This window comes from Muntiacus reevesi, chromosome 9 (assembly GCF_963930625.1).
Source record: "Muntiacus reevesi chromosome 9, mMunRee1.1, whole genome shotgun sequence".
In the NCBI taxonomy this organism is placed as follows: Eukaryota; Metazoa; Chordata; class Mammalia; order Artiodactyla; family Cervidae; genus Muntiacus; species Muntiacus reevesi.
This window is the reverse complement of record NC_089257.1, coordinates 76,576,697-76,595,050: the sequence shown is the minus strand read 5'-3', so window position 1 is coordinate 76,595,050 and position 18,354 is coordinate 76,576,697. Positions and strand designations below refer to the sequence as shown.

The 18,354-nt window shown below is 37.3% G+C and overlaps 1 protein-coding gene across 3 annotated transcripts in view; it reads left to right on the top strand.

Moving 5' to 3' along the window:
• Positions 1-18,354, top strand: part of MTMR2 (myotubularin related protein 2) — a 106,113-nt gene that overhangs the window by 48,266 nt on the left and 39,493 nt on the right. For 2 of the 3 annotated variants that reach the window (XM_065943970.1, XM_065943971.1), the window contains one exon: positions 16,869-16,944. The exons of the other annotated variant lie outside the window; for it this stretch is intronic. In XM_065943970.1, coding sequence (XP_065800042.1) covers positions 16,869-16,944 — 76 coding nt within the window. The remainder of the gene's footprint in view (positions 1-16,868; positions 16,945-18,354) is intronic. 3 annotated transcript variants of the gene reach the window in all.

Here is an 18,354-nt window from a genome sequence, read left to right as displayed (position 1 = left end):
ATTGGAGAAGGAAAGTTGAATTCTTAATTCACACTTACACAAAAATTGAGTTCTTTAAACACTTAACATTGAAAAATCAAAATTTTGAAATATAATATCCTTATAACTTATGTCAGAAGAGAATGTTAAAATAAGACCCAAAGTATTAACCTTAAAAGAAAAGCTGTAGAAGGCCCCCCTAATGGTTCAGTGGTTAGGAGTCCGCCTTGCCATGCAGGGGACTCGAGTTTGATCTCTGGTCTGGGAACTAAGGAAGATCTCACATGCCATGGAGCAGCTCACCTGCCTGCCCCCGCAGCACTCTGAGCTGCGGGAGAGATCCCGAGCGCTGCAACTGAGACCCAGTGCAACCAAACAAATACATATTTTTAAAAAGATATGAAAACTAATTTTAAAAGTTTCATTTATAAAAAATGAAACAAAATTTTATTATGCTAAAGTGGTAAGGACATTTTCCTATTTATTTGATTGCTGTTCATCTAACCTCTCTCAAATTAAGCTCTGCAAAGGCAGGAGCCTTGGTTATTTCCCTAGTATGTAGAATAGTGCCTGAATCAATGTGACTTAAAATCTGTTTCACACATGTGGCCAGTTGCAACCAAAGCTCCTTGGGATGCTGGGAGCATTCATCCTCCCATTTGCTGTATTTAATTGGTGGAAAAGGTTGAGGAGCATTCTTAATTGACTGAAATTTGAAACCACCTGTTGGCTACATCTGGGAAACTAACGAAGAAAATTTTATGTTTTATTCATAGTTCCCAATGAAATCTGTGCATTTAATGGCAACCCACTTCAATATTCTTTCCTGGAAAGTCCCATGGACAGAGAAGCCTGGTGGGCTACAGTCCATGGGGTCACCAAGAGTCGGACATGACTTAACAACTAAATGGGATTCACTAACTCACTGCACTCTCTTGAAATTTCCTGAGTGGGGAGAAGGTATCCAGTAAGACCTGGCCTCAGCCAGCAGGAAGGTTAGAATCTTGTAGTGGAAAAGGAGATAAGCAAATCAGTGATTATTATGTGACAGGTACTATCGCAGAGGTATACCTTGGAAGCAGAAAGGACAGAACATTCTAAAACAGTTTATATAATAAGTAAATAAATTCTGCTACATTTAAACATACTGAAAGTATTTGGAGGGTATTTACAAAAAATAAGAATTTAAAGAAAAATAAACTTTCCAGAAAGAAAAAGAAAATATACTATAAGATATATACAGATAAAGATGTATCCGTTGTCTTTTCTTGTATCCTTAGCGCTTAGTATTTGGTAAATTAATTGAAGAGAATGAGAAATATTCAGTTATTTTCTCTTTTAACAAAATGTCGTTATTTTTTGAAGAATGCTTGTTCCCCTTTACTTTCCATTCTTAGTAGACCCCTAGTTCTTATGTCTGGTAGATGGGTCTTTCCTGAAGCTAACGCACCATCATAAAGCTCATCTTCCTTGACATCACTTTTCCTGTGTGATACCGCAGTTTAAAAATTCTTCAAGGGGATCCTTGTTTCTTACAGTGGTGAGTGCAGACTTCTGAGCCTTGTGTTCAGGGCTCTTTGTGTTTGGTCCCATCACGGCTGTCACACTGTATCTTTCACTGTCCCCAAGTATGACCCCACCTCTATTGATAGGGATTCTTCTGATAGCCTCTCACTGTTACACAAAATGTGCTCATCTAACTGCCTTTCATGCGGATTTGCTCACATATCTGGAGTGTACTCTGCTCTTCAGGGAAGCAAATGATGCTCAGTCTGTTAATCAAAGACTCCCCGCCACCTCTGTTCCTTCTAGCCCATATGATCTTTCTTTTCTGATAGAAGATACTTAGATAAGTCAGAGAGATAGCAATGGGGAAAAAACTTTACAGAAATTATATGAGGTGAATTTGGAAGACACAGGCAGTCACTAACGTGCACCTCCTTCATTGAAATCCCCTTGAAAATGCTTATGGTTGTCTCATTTCCATGCTTAATAAAGAAATGACTTTAGACCATACCCTTATGATTTCCATTTTACTGAAACTTTTCTCTCCAAAGTTACCATTGGCTGTCCTTTCTAAAGGATGTATCTTTTATAATGTATCTTTTATAATAACCTTTTTTAATTATAAAAGCAATACAATGTAATAATAATTTGTGGGAAATAGAAACAGGGTTGAGGAAGAAATAAACATCACCAGTGCTTCTGCTACTCTCACCATTACTCTGGTACACAAAAAACTGTTCCTTGAAAGTTCCTTAAAAGTATTTGATACCCCCAAAAATTTTCCTTTAAAGTTCCTATGTAGAACTTTTGGGTATCGGAATAAAAGCTCTTCAACTCTACTCACCATAAGTTTATGATGTCAGCAGTTGGCTAAGTTATAAGTAGAGTCTTGCCTATTATACTGTTCAGTGGTCTGTAGCCTATTTGTTGGGATTGTAATTATTTTGATGTGATTCACAGATTATATTGCATATATTATCAATGTCATTAAGACTTAAAAGAATAAAAACTTTAAAAAAGTTCCAATAAAAACAGCCAAATAATTTCAATAGAAATATATATAGAAATTATTAAAAAATTAGAAAGTGTGGAAAAACTGATGAACGTAAAAGTATATTTCATACAGTCATTTTGCAGCAGGGATAATAACGACTATATTCAGTTGATGGTAAAGAAATAAGGAAAACTGTCTGTGCCACGAGGATATTTAATTAGGTGGTGGTTGTTCAGTTGCTCAGTCGTGTCTGACTCTTTGCGACCCCATGGACTGCAGAATCAGCGTAGACAAGCAGAAAGTGAAAAATTCCAGGGGCGTCCCAGTCTTGGGTGGGCCTTCATAGTTTTGTGAGATTTACCAACAGGAGCCCTACCAAGTTCTTACAGTGAAGGCTTAGAAAAATTCTCTTGATACTGGCAGAGGGAGAGGAAAAGCAGTTATTTTGAAAATGTCCAGAACATTCTGTTTTTCTTAAACCTGCCCTCAGAAGAACCTGTTTTGCTAGCCTAGCCTGTGGGTTTTGTCAGAGCCTAACTTATCTGGGGGAAGGGAAATACCCAGTTCCAGTCTCTTGTAACCTTCCCCATGGGTGAAGAGAAATACAAACTGCAGCACCCTCTGGCCAGCCTGTACTATGTGGGGGAAAAGTGAAAGTGTTAGTCCCTCAGTTGTGTCCGACTCTTTGTGACCCTGTGAACTGTAACCAGCTAGACTCTTTAGTCCATGGAATTTTCCAGGCAAGAATACAGGAGTGGCTTGCCCCTTCCTCCTCCAGGGATTAAACCTGGATCTTCTGCATTGCAGGCAAATTTTTTTTCACTGTCTGAGCCACAAGGAAAGAAGCACTTGTAAATGTCACAGTCTTTATAGAAGGCAGAGGACTAAGAGATTGAGACACGGAACTATGGGACATTTCTTCTCCTGCCTCCGCACCTCGCCACCTCTCTAGGTGATCATGGTCTTAGCAGAGTCATACGTCTGTTCAAATCAGCTGCTGCAGTGAGGTGTATGTCACCTTGGAAAAGTTGCTTAACTTCTGTAAGGGTCAATTACCTCCTTTATAAGTGGGAATAAGATACTACTTCTCTTTCAGGGTATTATGAGCCCTGAATGAATAATCTTCTACAAGCAGTGCATGAACTAGGCCAGTGCAGGTGGTGTTTTCTGGGTATTAGGTGAAATGAAAGTAATGAGATACCTCCCTACCTGTCTACATCTGTCTTGTTTGTGGTAGAAATTGTTACAAGCCATCCTTTATTGGAAAGAACTGTTCTTTATCATTAGTTTATATCCTTCTAACTTTCTGCTTTTAAAAGTCTCCTTTCTTTTATGAAATGATATTGCTAATAGATGGTAGTTGTTTTGATTAGTGTTCTCAGTACGAAAAAAAATAGTTACAGCCCTACATTATTCCCGTCCCCAACTTGCACAGTTTTTTTTTTTTTTACTTATATCTTGTATGCTTCATTTGTTATAATTGATGAACCAATATTGACACATAATATTAATTAAAATCCATGGTTTACATGAGGGTTCACTCTTGGGTTGTATATTCTCTGGGTTTCCACAAATGTATAATGACATGTTTCTACCCTTACTATGTCATGAAAAGTAGTTTCACTCCCCTGAGAGCACTTGACCCCACCTCGCTGTCCCTCCCCCGTCTCCCTGAACCCCTGACTGCTACTGATCTTCTCACAGTCTCCATAGTTCTGCCTTTTCCAGAATGTCACATAGTTGGGATCATCCAGTACATAGCCAGATTGGCTTCTTAGCAATATGCCTTTATGATTCTTCCATGTCTTTACAGGGCTTGATAGCTCATTTCTTCTTATCACTAACTAATCTTCCTTTGAATTGATATACCACAGTTAGTTTATCCATTTACTTACTGGAGGACTTTCCAGTTGCTTCCAAGTTTTAACAGTTATGAACACCTTGCATTTTACCATTTAAACTGAAAATTTTTCTTCATATCAGGTATATTCATTCCTAGGGTTACTGTAACAGAATATGCAAAGTGGTGGCTTAAAACAACAAAATTTTATTCTTTCACAGTTCTGGAGTATGTAATAAGATATATATATATATATATATATGTGTATATATATATATATATATATATATATATGCTCATCTTTAGCTCTTAGAGCTCCTAAAACTTGTAGATCACTTCATCTTCTAAGTGATAAGAGCCAAAGAAGCATCTTTGGTTATAATATTTGGCTTTTAGACTCTGGTTCCAGAGTGATAAAAGTAAAGAGCATCTTTTGTTATTCATAATATACCCTCTTGGATCACAAGAGGGGACTTTATGTTAATGAATAACTCTTGGAAAGCTCCTGGGGCCTGGTTATCATGGGAACCCACCTGTGATAACTTTTGGAACTTTCAGCCTCTTCCATCTCTGGGGAGGGGAAAGAGGCTGGAGGTTGAGTTGATCATTAATGGCCATAATTCAGTCGATCTAGTAATGAAGGCTCCATAAAGATACCCTGACTTGAGGGATTTAGAGAAATTCCAGATTCAGTTCAGTTCAGTTCAGTTCAGTTGCTCAGTCGTGTCCAACTCTGTGCGACCTCATGAACCGCAGCATACCAGGCCTCCCTGTCCATCACCAACTCCCGGAGTCCACCCAAACCCATGTCCATTGAATCAGTGATGCCATCCAACCATCTCATCCTCTGTCGTCCGCTTCTCCTCCTGCCCTCAATCTTTCCCAGCATCAGGGGCTTTTCAAATGAGTCAACTCTTTGCATCAGGTGGCCAGAGTATTGGAGTTTCAGCTTCAACATCAGTCCTTCCAGTGAACACCCAGGACTGATCTCCTTTACAATGGACTGGTTGGATCTCCTTGCAGTCCAAGGGACTCTCAAGAGTCTTCTACAACACCACAGTTCAAAAGCATCAGTTCTTCAGTGCTCTGCTTTCTTTATAGCCCAACTCTCACATACATACGTGAGTACAGGAAAAACCACAGCTTTGACTAAATGGACCTTTGTTGGCAAAATAATGTCTCTGCTTTTTAATATACTGTCTAGGTTGGTCATAACTTTCCTTCCAAGGAGTAAGCGTCTTTTAATTTCATGGCTGCAGTCACCATCTGCAGTGATTTTGGAGCCCAGAAAAATAAAGTCAGCCACTGTTTCCACTGTTTCCCCATCTATTTGCCATGAAGTGATGGGACCAGATGCCCTGATCTTAGTTTTCTGAATGTTGAGCTTTAAGCCAACTTTTTAATGTTTCTCTTTCACTTTCATCAAGAGGCTCTTTAGTTCTTCTTCACTTTCTGCCATAAGGGTGGTGTCATCTGCATATCTGAGGTTAGTGATATTTCTCCCGGCAATCTTGATTCCAGCTTGTGCTTCTTCCAGCCCAGTGTTTTTCATGATGTACTCTGCATAGAAGTTAAATAAGCAGGGTGACAATATACAGTCTTGACGTACTCCTTTTCCTATTTGGAACCAGTCTGTTGTTCCATGTCCACTTCTAACTGTTGCTTCCTGACCTGTATTCAGGTTTCTCAAGAGGCAGGTCAGGTGGTCTGGTATTCCCATCTCTTTCAGAATTTTCCACAGTTTATTGTGATCCACACAGTCAAAGGCTTTGGCATAGTCAATAAAGCAGAAGTATACGTTTTTCTGGAACTCTCTTGCTTTTTCGATGATCCAGCATATGTTGGCAATTTGATCTCTGGTTCCTCTGCCTTTTTAAAAACCAGTTTGAACGTCTGGAAGTTCACGGTTCACGTATTGCTGAAGCCTGGCTTGGAGAATTTTGAGAATTACTTTACTAGCATGTGAGATGAGTGCAGTTGTGTGGTAGCTTGAGCATTCTTTGGGATTGCCTTTCTTTGGGATTGGAATGAAAACTGACCTATTCCAGTCCTGTGGCCACTGCTGAGTTTTCCAAATTTGCTGGCATATTGAGTGCAGCACTTTCACAGCATCATCTTCTAGGATTTGAAATAGCTCAACTGGAATTCATCACCTCCACTAGCTTTGTTCATTGTGATGCTTCCTAAGGCCCACCTGACTTCACATTCCAGGATGTCCAGCTCTAGGTGAGTGATCATACCATCATGATTATCTTAGTCGTGAAGATCTTTTTTGTACAGTTCTTCTGTGTATTCTTGCTACCTCTTCTTAATATCTTCTGGTTCTGTTAGGTCCATACCATTTCTGTCCTTTATTGTGCTCATCTTTGCATGAAATGTTCCCTTGGTATCCCTAATTTTCTTGAAGAGATCTCTAGACTTTCCCATTGTATTGTTTTCCTCTATTTCTTTGCATTGATCGCTGAGGAAGGCTTTCTTATCTCTTCTTGCTATTCTTTGGAACTCTGCATTCAAATGGGAATATCTTTCCCTTTCTCCTTTGCTTTTCGCTTCTCTTTTCACAGTTATTTGTAAGGCCTCCTCAGACAACCATTTTGCTTTTTTTCATTTCTTTTTCTTGGGGATGGTCTTGATCACTGCCTCCTGTACAATGTCATGAACATCCGTCCATAGTTCATCAGACACTCTATCAGATCTAGTCCCTTGAATCTCCCAGATTGGTGCACACTTTAAGGGTATGGAAATTTCAGGGCATGGAAATTCCACACAGCCTTATACCACATTCTGGTTTCTAAGTGCTGTCCTTCATAAAAAACTGGCAAATGTAGGTAAGATATTTCCCTGAGTTTTTGTGAGCCATTTTAGCAAATTACTGCAGAAGAGCTTGTGGGAAATTTTGATTTATGAATATTTGGTTAGAAGTAGAGATGACAGGCTAGGGTTTGAGATCAGTCCTTGAAGTGTAGAGGTGGTCCTGTGGGACTCAGCCCTTACAATGTGCGACCTCACTCACTACCGGTGATAGTGTAGCATGTGAGTTGCGGGATACCCAGCTGGTATCTGCCAAGAACTGGAGATTTCCTTGGTGTGGAAAAACCCACATATCTGGTGTTAAAAGTGTTGAGAGAGAGGATAGAAAAAGTTTGTGTTTTTTTTCCCTTTTAGGAGGCTCATAATCTGAAATCAAGATGTTAGGAGGATGGTTACTTCTGAGGGCTCAGAGGTTCTCAGATCCCTCACAATCTGTTCCATACCTCTTTTCTAGCTGCTGGGGAAGACCGATGATTCTTGGTGTTCCTTGGCTTGTAGATCCATCACACTAATCTCTGCCTCCATCTTCACATGACGTTATCCGTGTGTCTCTGTATTTTCATAGGGATGTTGTCCTACATAGACGGCAGTCATATTGGATTAGGGGTCCACCCTATCCAGTATATCCTCATTGAACTAACTGCATCCGCACTGATCGTATTTCCTAATAAGGTCACATTCCCAGGTACCATCAGTTAGTACCTCTCCCTATCTTTAAATAACCTGTAGCATGAACTGATGCTTTCAAGACTGCTCCTGTGTGGATGCTCTCCCTTTTTTTTTTGTCATTGTGGAATCATTGATGATGTAATATTATCCAGCTCTTACTAATTGTGGTTTCAGTTGAAAACCAAATTTTCCTTGGCAGTGTTATAAAAAAGGGCTTCCTTGTGCTTGAATTTGGATGTGTTTTCAAATATATAACCAATACGATGCATCCCAGATGCCAGTGTGTGGCTCTGCCCTGTTCAGATTGGTTTTTATGGCTCATTTGCGTGCTTTGTGGTTTGTCAAGTATAAAAAATAGCAGTAAAGTGAAATTGATGTGAAATGATTTTTTTGTAGAATTATCCAATGAGGGATGTTTATTCTGATTATTATTTGCTGTTTTAGTACATAAACTGTGAAAGATAATTTATAACTTCTACAGACTCATTTTCCCCTTTTAGGTGGTTATAATTTAGTGTTTTGCAGATTTCAGAAGGAATTCTTTTTCTGTTTTTCTGTTATCTTACATTCCATGTGAAAACTGACCCCTAAACTTGCCAATTTCCAGATCATCATTATAGACAAGATTTCTGAATTTCCTTTATAATAGTTCCCTAATCAGAGAGGAGAGAAAGGGAGGTTGGTTAGAGTCGCATGGAAAGTTACTGAGCACTCTGAAAATAGTTTGATTAAAAGGCCATGGAAGAAAATGGGGAAGAAACATGCTTGGAGATAGGGCAAAAGTGAATTCTGTTATAGGAATAAAAAAAGTTATAAATTTCAATCTGTGATTTTTTTTTTTTTTTTTTTGTTTCCACCAGCAAGAGTTTAATGTGTCAATAGACTTTTCTTGAGAAGGGTTAAATATTGTATTATCTGCTATTAAAGAGCAGATTTTATGGAATCTTTATTGATAAAGGAGTACAGAGGAGCCTGATGTGCTACAGTCTGTGGAGTTGCACAGTTTAGCTACCAAACAACAACATCGTCTATTGATATAGCCGGAGCTCCTGAGTCAAGTCAGCCTCTAATGCAGCTGACTGGAAACAGATTGGCTAGCCAATTAGTGGCTTTGGTTCAGTAGGAGAACACATCTTATGTATTCCAGAGGGTGTCTCCTGAGGGGGATGTCTCTCTTCCTCTCATATCTGAGTGTTACATAACTTTCTCTCTGCTGAAGATATTTGCATGTGAGTGCTGACATGCCTAATCAGTCTGACTTTGCTGTCTTAGTTTCTCTACTCTCATTTTAGGAAGGTAGGACCCTTGTGTTTTTGAATTCTTTGTTTTGACCTTAACTCCTTTTTTTATTTAATCTGTGTTTCCTTTTTCATTACTGACATATCTGAAATGCAGTTCTCTTCAACTAAAAATCATCATGCATTATGAAATAATTGTTTGCATTTGTTTTATAAAACTAGAATCAAATTTGGTCACTTCTTCCAACAGTTTATCTCTTATCCCTCTTTATTTCTCTAATCATGGTCTAATTTAGGATTTTACTGTTTCGCTCCTAGATTGTTATTTTCTCATCTTTATCATATCAGTTTTGTGCACCTCTTTGACCATACCATTTACCTCTATCAGAGACCTGCAGTGGTTTTCCTTTAGAAGACTGGTCAAGTTTAATATCCTTACTATCCTCCCTCCATGTATTTTATTATAAAAATTTCCAAACACACTACTGAGTTATATGAATTCTCTGTATGTTGAATATTAACTTCTTATCAAATATGTGATTTGCAAATATTTTCTCTAATTTGGTAGGTTGTCTTTTATTTTGTTGATGGTTTCCCTTGTTGTGCAGAAGTCCTTAGTTTGATATAGTCCCACCTGTTTGTTTTTTCTTTTGTTGCCTTTGTGTGTGTGTGTGTGTCAAATCCAAAAAAATCATTGCAAAGACTGATGTCACTGATGTCAAGGAACTTGTCCTCTGCATTTTCTTCTGGGAATTTTTTGCTTTCAGGTCTTAAATTCAAGTCTTTAATTCCTTTTGGGTTGATTCTTGTGTTTGGTGTAAGATAAGAGTCCAATTTCACTCTTTTGCATTTGACTGTCCAGTTTTCTCAGCACTATTTATTAAAGAGACTGTCCTTTCCTCATTGTATGTTCTTAGCAACTTTGTGGTAAACTAATTGACCGTATATTAGTGGGTTTATTTGTGTGCTGTGTATCCCATTCTGTTAATCTATGTATTTTTCTAATGCCAATACCATACTGCTTTGATTTCTATAACTTTGTAATATAGTTTGAAATCAGGAAGTATGATGCCTCCAACTGTGTTCTTTCTCCAGATTTCTTTGGCTATTCAAGATCTTTTGTGGTTTCATACAGAAGATCTTTCTATTTCTGTTGAAAAGTATCAGTGGAATTTTGATAGGGATTGTATTGAGCTTTTTATTTTAATGTCAAAATTTACCTCTTTTTATATTGTATATTCATGAAGAAATTATACTGGCTCTAGTTATTTTTAATAGTCTTTTCCTTTAAACTATGTAATATGTTTAAAATTAAGTGGTTAATGTACACATCCTATTACCGAATTTGAGTTTTCTGAATCTCATTGTATATTTACCTTTATCAGTGAGATGTACATTTTCATATATTTTCATGTTACTATTAGTGTCTTTTCATTTCAACTTGAACTGTTTTCGGCCTTTTTTTTTTTGTAAGGAAGATTTAGTAGTGATGGTTTTTGTGTGACAGACCTAACTTTTATTCATCTGGGAAAGTTTTTATTTCTTCTTCATTTCTGAAGGATACCTTTGTTGGATTGAGTATTCTTAGTTGGTGGTTTCTTGCTTTGAATAAAAAAAATGTGGAATATTATTCATTCCACTCTCTCTTCACCTGTAAGGTTTCTGCTTGGAAATCTGCTGATAGCCTAAAGGGGCTTCCATTGTAGGTTACAGTCTTTATCTTATTGGTATTAGGATTTTCTGTTTGTCTTTGATTTTCGCAAGTTTCATTATAATATGTCTTAGAGATAATGCGGGGGATCTGTTAGCTTCATGAACTTGGATGTGCAGCCTTCTCTCCAGGTTTGGGAAATTCTCAGCCATTATTATTTTTTTTTAATGAGCTTTATTACCCCTTTCCTTTCTGTTCTGCTTCTGGAACTCTAATGATTTTGCTGTTTATTCTTGATAGTGTCCTATAGATCACATAGACCCTTCTTATTCTTTTTCACTCTTTTTTCTTGGTTCTCCTCTGACAAAGTTATTTCAAAGTTCTGTCCTCTAACCATGGATTCTGTCTTCTGCCTGTTTTGCTGTTGATGCTTTCTCTTGCAGTCTTCATTTCATTCATTGAATTCTTTAGCTCCAGAATCTATGTTTAGTTCTTTTAATGATTTGTCTCTGTTTATTTCTTGTTTTGATCATGTATTGTTTTTCAGATTTTGTAACATTTTCTGTTTATTTTCTCTCTCATTGAGTTTCCTCAGATGGCTATTTTGAATTCTTCATAGGATAAATCACATTTCTCTGTGTCTTTGCCTTATGATCTTTTGGTAGTGTCAGGTTTCCCTTATTCTTCATGTCCCTTCTAGTTTTACACTGCTGTTTTGGCACTCGAAGTAACAGTTAACCTCCTCTAATCTTTACTAGTTGAGAGATACTTTTTGTTGCTCTGGTTTATGTTCTTGGGAAGGGTGATACTGGCAAAGATCTTCCTACCCACTCTAATGTCCAAACTTGTATTTTTCTTGTTGTTCTGAGGGGAGTGCTGGAACTTCTTTAGAAACCCGAACTTCCATAGAGGTTTTCTCATATGTGGGTATCTGCCCAAGTCTGTGTTTTCCAGGTCCTGCAGTTAAGAGGAGTTAGAGTCAGTTCACAGGCTCCTGCTGGCTCCACATCCTGTATCAGATTCTTTCTGTTTGCTTACACATTGTTACACATTCTGCAGTGCTTACACATTGCTCAGGTGGATGAGGTTCCCTCTAGGTCCTTCAGCGTATGATGCTGGGTTCCATAGCTCACATGAGGCACTTTAGTTCATTGTTAGATGCCAAATTTTAGATGTTAAAGGGCAACAAAAACAAGAGACATCTTATGCTACCATGATGTTAACATACATCACTCCTCTTGCTGCTTTCTTTAGAACAGTAAGTTGCTTGCTATTCTGTAGCTAAGTCTAGGAGCTTAATAGTTTAAGAGTTAAATATATGGTTCCCATTATGATATCCTATCTCAAATATTAATCTTTGTGTATTTTAGAGCAGAGGAATAAAGCACCATGTGAATAAGCCATTATGACAAGAGACAGTGCAGTTTATGTTGATACTTCTGTTAAGTGAATGTGTTTCTTACATTTTAATAGCACCTTGCAAGTCCCTTTATGATGCAGTGATCTCATTTCATATTCACAAACTTGTAAGGTGGATATTAATATTACCCTAATAATATAAATGATGAAACTAAGACTCAGAGTTGTATGGTGGAAGTAAATGTTTTTTGGGTTTTTTTTTTTTTTTTTTTTGACTGCAGGGTAGTTAGGATGTAAAACTTGTCTTTACTGGATACCACAAATTTATTATATATATTTTAATTTTCATTCCCCCTTTTCAGCTTAATTACTGCCTCAAGTAATTTCTTTTTCTTTTTTCAAAAGCAGGACACATACGCTGTATTTTTGTTGACTTGGCATATCTGAGAGTGACTTCCATATTAGAGTGATCACAGACTTTTCCTTTAAGAATCCAATAACATTTTCTTATTGTTTTCTGGGATATAGTTTTACAGAGAAGCCTGAAGGTAGCTAGGTTTTGCTTTTGTATGTAAATTCTCTTTAAAAAAAATTTTGTCTATATAGCCATAGTTTGTCTTTTAATTACAGTTCAAAATTTTTGCTAAAATGTACCCATATATGTCTCTGTTCATTGATTTTTTTTTTTAATTTGGAACACGGTAAACTAGTCTGATCAGCAAATATAGAATATCTTTATTCATTTCTAAAACATTTTCTTCAGTTACATGTTGGATTATTGCTTTTAACCAGTTTTAATTTTTTCCTTTAGGGAATAGAATTATTTTATTGGTTATCACCTTCCCTCGTGATTTTTGCGTCTGTTCTTCTCTACAATTCTTAGAGGACGTTCCATGTTTGCCCTCTACATAAATGCTGCTTTCTAAATAATTCATTCACTTCTTTATGAATACCAACACAGATTTTATTTCTGCTATTACATTAAAGTCTTTTGTAAGCAGTTCCTTGTTTTACCCATTTCTCTTAGTCTCTGTCTCCTTTCTGTTCCTGTCTCCTAGGGGGTTATGGCTAATTTACTTTCAGGTATGCAGATACTTACAGATTGTTTCTGCTAATGCTTATAGAAATTATTTTCAGAGTACTGCTGTTTTTTTTGAGCTTCAAGCTGATACTTCTTGTCAAATAATACTTTTTTCTAGGCTCCCCTTCACTCCCTTTTTTCCCTCTGGTTTTGTTACAGATAGATTTGTTCAGAGTCAGTGTTTTGCCAGTAAACAAAGTGTCCGGATTGCCCTTGGCCTGCCTTGTTCAGTTGTTTGAGCTTCTTTTTGTGCCAGTATCTTGAGCTCTAAGTGAGTTGTTCATGTATAATCTCCAGTGTATACCTGTTATTAAAAGTCTGTCATCTGGTGCAGATTTTCCAAATAGTGCTGTCCATTTTGCTTCTCTTCATTGTCTTGCTCTCTAAGGTTCTAGTCAGAGAGTATGAGAGAGCCTGCCATTCTCGACATGTACTGCTGACATGCATTTCTCTGTCTTTTCTCACTTTGCAAAGTTTTACTTACGAAGATTATATCTCCTCATGCACCCATGCCTCTGCCAGAGCTGCCTTTGTCTCCACGCCTGCAGTGCACATATTTTCTGGGGATTGTAGCTTCCTTTTGAATGCGGAAATATAGAAAGAGAGGAAATCGTGGGGAACAACACTAACAACTAGGAGAAGTAAACCTGTGCAGTAGAGAACGAGTGTCCAGCCTTGTGAGTGACATTTCCAAATCAAGCAGTAGACAGTGGGCACAGAGTAAAGTATCTTCCCTTTATATGATCTTTCACATGTTTGATTTTTCAGTGTGCTGAAAAATCGTGTCTTTTGTTTTCATAATTAGTAGAAATTCTTATCAGATTCTGGCAGTCTTGTTAGTCTAAATATTTTGCTATTATTGATGGAAAATACTTGTTAAGAATATTTTTGTGTCAACTCTGATATAAATACTCTGTGTATTAACTCATTTAATTTATAACAACCCTTTTGTGGAGTACTGTGATTATGACTGTTTTATAGGTGGGGAAAATGAGGCATAAAGAAGTTGAACACCTTGTCTAAGAGTACCTAGATAGCATGTAGCATAGTAAGAATTTGAAGCCGAGAAGTCTGTATATATTTGCATTGTGCAAGTTTTCATCCTGATTTTCTGTACCTTCATAGGCCCACCCTCACTCCTTCCTCCCCTCCTTAACTCTTTTCCTTTTTTCTTACATTTCTTTTATGACTACATAAAAGATTGTATCAGGAAGTAGCAATGAGATACCATTAAAAATGTGACCTTTTTTGAGTTCTAGAATGTGGAATATTAAAAAGTATATATGTGTGTATATATTTTAGTTCTTTAGGTATTGCTTTATGAAATTATTAAATTTTCAAAAGTGAATTTGTGCAGCTTGCGGATGTGTTGAACAGAAATAATTTGTTCTTTGTTCTTTGTAGTTCTTCCTTTATTGACCTTGGTGAGTGTTGGGCTGTGGCAGTAATTTTTAACCCTTTTTTCTCATCCTCCCTAAGTGCACAGCCTAAACTTGGGAATGACTTGATTATCAGTAAGAATTAGATTCATTGGATTAGTGCTGCTCAATTCAGGCACCGCTAGACTGATGGCTATTGAGCACCGGAAATGTGGCTGGTCTGGTTGAAATGTGCTAGAAGTATAAAACATACTCTGGATGTTGAAGGCTTAGTATGACTAAAAGAATATAAAGTATCTTTTACTTAAAGATACTTATTATACCTTGAAATGACTGTTTTTGAGTTGTTGGATTAAGTAAAATATATTATTAAAACCAATTTTGACTGTTTCTTTTTACTTTTTTACTGTTAAAAGATAGTTAAAAATTATGTATGTGCCTGGTATTTTATTTTTGTTGGGAATTCAGAAATGTGTGCACTATGGTGTCTCTTCCCAGAGTTTGGTAGGGAGGAAACCAGACAGCCGTTAGAGTGGTGGGTAAGTGCCAGAGAGGGGCCCGTGCCTGCAGACCTCTGACCTAGCTTCGACGGCCCGTGGAAGGGGACCTTTAAGGCAGTTGCAGTACCTTGTGTTTTCTTCCTTTTTACCTTCTCTTGAGGACTCTCAGTCTACTTTTTGGATGGAAGGAAATAAAAAGTCAAATGCTATATAACAAAAAGAAACTGAGAGTCTTTTTTCTAGGTGTTTTGGTTCTCAGTCTAATGAAACGAATCAAGGTTGGAGTGGAAGGTCTGAGTCAGCTCATAGACCACTGCTCGCCCCCTCCCGCGAAACTGACTTTGACAGCCACATGGCTGGTAGCGCCTCTTGCTCAGTGTGGAACACAGATCAGTTTGAGATCTCTTCAGTGTCTGTGGGACATATAGAGGGAGAGGAACATTAAGTGGTTGGATGTGTGGAACTGGAGTCCAAGAAAAATATTGGCTGACAATATAGATTGAAGTGAGGTAAAGTCATAGGTAAGGTATGAAATCAACAGGAAGTGAGTAAAGTGAGAAGTGGACAAACCTCTGAGAAATAAGGTTGAGAAAAGGGAATAGAAGGGTCATTGAAAAAGAGTGGCCAGAGAAGGAAGTGTTTAGCCAGGAGAGTGTGCTCTCAAGGAGCAGGTAAGTGCAGGTAGCATCAGATGTAGCTAGGAGATAGAAATAAAGACTGAGAAATACCCATTGTCTTTAATAACAAGGTTACTGGAGAGAAAGGGCTTCCCTGGTGGCTCAGACGGTAAAGCGTCTGCCTGCAACGCAGGAGACCCAGGTTTGATCCCTGGGTTGAGAAGATCCCTGGAGAAGGGAATGGCAACCCACCCCAGTCCTCTTGCCTGGAAAATTCCATGGATGGAGGAGCCTGGTAGACTACAGTTCATGGGGTCACATAGAGTCAGACAGGACTGAGGGATTTCACTTTCACTTTCACCTTCTATTGGAGAGAAATCAGGTTTCCTGAAGAGGTTGGGTTAGGTGGCAAAGCCAGATTGCAGAAGGTTGAGAAACTAATGGAAGGTGAAGAATTGGAGACTGTGAAGGTTATCGATTGGCAGTGAAAGAGGTAAAAGTTAAGGCTTTTGAAAGGTCATGGGATATACTCAGCATAAAATAGTTGCATGTGTGTGCGCGCGCATGTGTTCTGTGGGTTGTAAGTCTGTTAGAAAACCATGATTCTGCATCTTTACATTCTTGGAATCCAGTGTAACACTCTTCATAAGGTAACTACTCAGTAAGTGTTGTTGATCTTGATTTTAATTTATTAAATATCTCTTTTTCAACAAGATTCTTTATCAACATCATTTCCAGATTCTCTAAACATTAAATCTACATAAAAGTTTGATTTTATGTAAGTCTTAATGCAGTAAGGCACTTGAATATGGCTGAAGGGAAATAAAATGAGCTTTGTAGTCCACCAAAACTATAATTCAAATCTAGGCTCTGACACTTTTTAGCTATAGGATTTTTTACAAGGTAATTGTTGCTTCTGGCCTCTTTTTCCTTATCTAAGAAATGAGGATAATGATACCTTTCCTTATAGGGCCATTGTAGGAGTCAATAAAAAACATAAGGTGTTTTGTGTAGTATCTTATACAAAGTAGGCACTCAGTAAATGTTTTGTAGAAAAATAGCAACTCCATGTGTTACACATGCCAAATTTACAGTCTTTATAATTTGATTTAAAGTAGTGTATGTGATATAATGCTATTACTTTAAATAAGACCAAGCATACTCACTTGAAATTTAAGTTAAAAATTAGCCTTTGAATAAAAAATTGTTTCTTTTCTTGCCTTCTCCTCTCTTTTCCAATCCAGGTCCTGAGGGAGTCTAACAAATTAGCAGAAATGGAAGAACCACCTTTGCTTCCAGGAGAAAATATTAAAGACATGGGTCTGTAATGGTATTTTTTGTCCAGTTTCCTCCTCTGTGACTGTACAGACTAGTCAGTGTTTTCAGCGTACACAGAACAGGCTCACTGTGCAGACACCTCCTATTGGACAGACTCCTTCCTGCTTCCAGTGTGTTCTCGGTCTAGACCTATTGACTGTATTTGGGTTTTGACTAATGGAAACATGCCATTGAGTTATATTTTGCTGCTTTTCTGGTTTGAAAGAAGGTGACTTATTTTAAAAACTGTTGTGGAATTCCATCACAGTAAATTTTATTGTTTTGAATTACTGCAGTTAGATAGTGGGTTGACTAGATAAAAAATTGAATTGTCACTTTGTACAAGTAATTTTTTCTGAAACATATTCTCTCTTTTTACTTCTTTATTTTTCCTCCTTTGAATAAATTTGTCAATTTTTGGATAAATATATTTCATCTTCATTGCAAAGTGAGTCCTTTGCATGTCAGTGCCTTTCTTTATCCAACCTGAGTAACTAAGTATTAACTTATTGTGTGGACTGGGAACTGGAAGCACACTTTCAAGCTATTTTTTTGTCCTTATGCTTTTACTTTGTTTCATTTGTGTGATAATACACAAAATACCCATAACTTTTGTATTTTTAAGATATTTATTTATATATTGAAGTATAGTTGACTTGCAGTATTAGTTTTAGGTGTTCAGCATAGTAATTTAATATTTTTAAGATTAAACAGCATGCATAGTTATTATAAAATATTGACTATATTCCTTGTGCTGCATATTGCATCCTTGTAAGTTGTTTATTTTGCAACTGGTAGTTTGTAGTTCTTAATCCCCTTTACCTGTTTTGCTCCTTTCCCCACCCCTCTACCCCCTAATAACCCCTACTTTGTTCTCAGTATCTGAGTCTGTTCTGTTTTGTTATATTTATTCCTTTGTTTTGTTTTTTGATTCTACATATAAGTGAAAATATATGGTGTTTGTCTTTCTGTATGACATATTAAATATAATATCCTCCAGGTCTGTTCATATTCTCACAAATGGCAAGATTTCATTCCTTTTTAGGTGTTCATTAACAGAGGAATGGATAAAGAAGATGAGGTATATACCGAATAACCATATGATCCAGCAGTTCCACTCCTGGGTCTATATCTGGGGAAAAAAAGCATTAATTAAAAAAGATACACACACCCCGATGTTCATAGCATTATTTACAGTGGCCAAGATATGGAAGTGAACTAAGTGTTCGTCAGTAGATGAATAGATAAAGAAGATGTGGAGTGTTTGTGTGTATATATGGGAGTGTTTGTGTGTGTATGACATGGAATACAACTCAGCCATAAAAAGGATGAAACTTTGCCATTTACAGCAGCATGGATGAACTTAGAGGTCATTATGCCAGATGAAGTGAGTTAGATACATGCTGTATGATA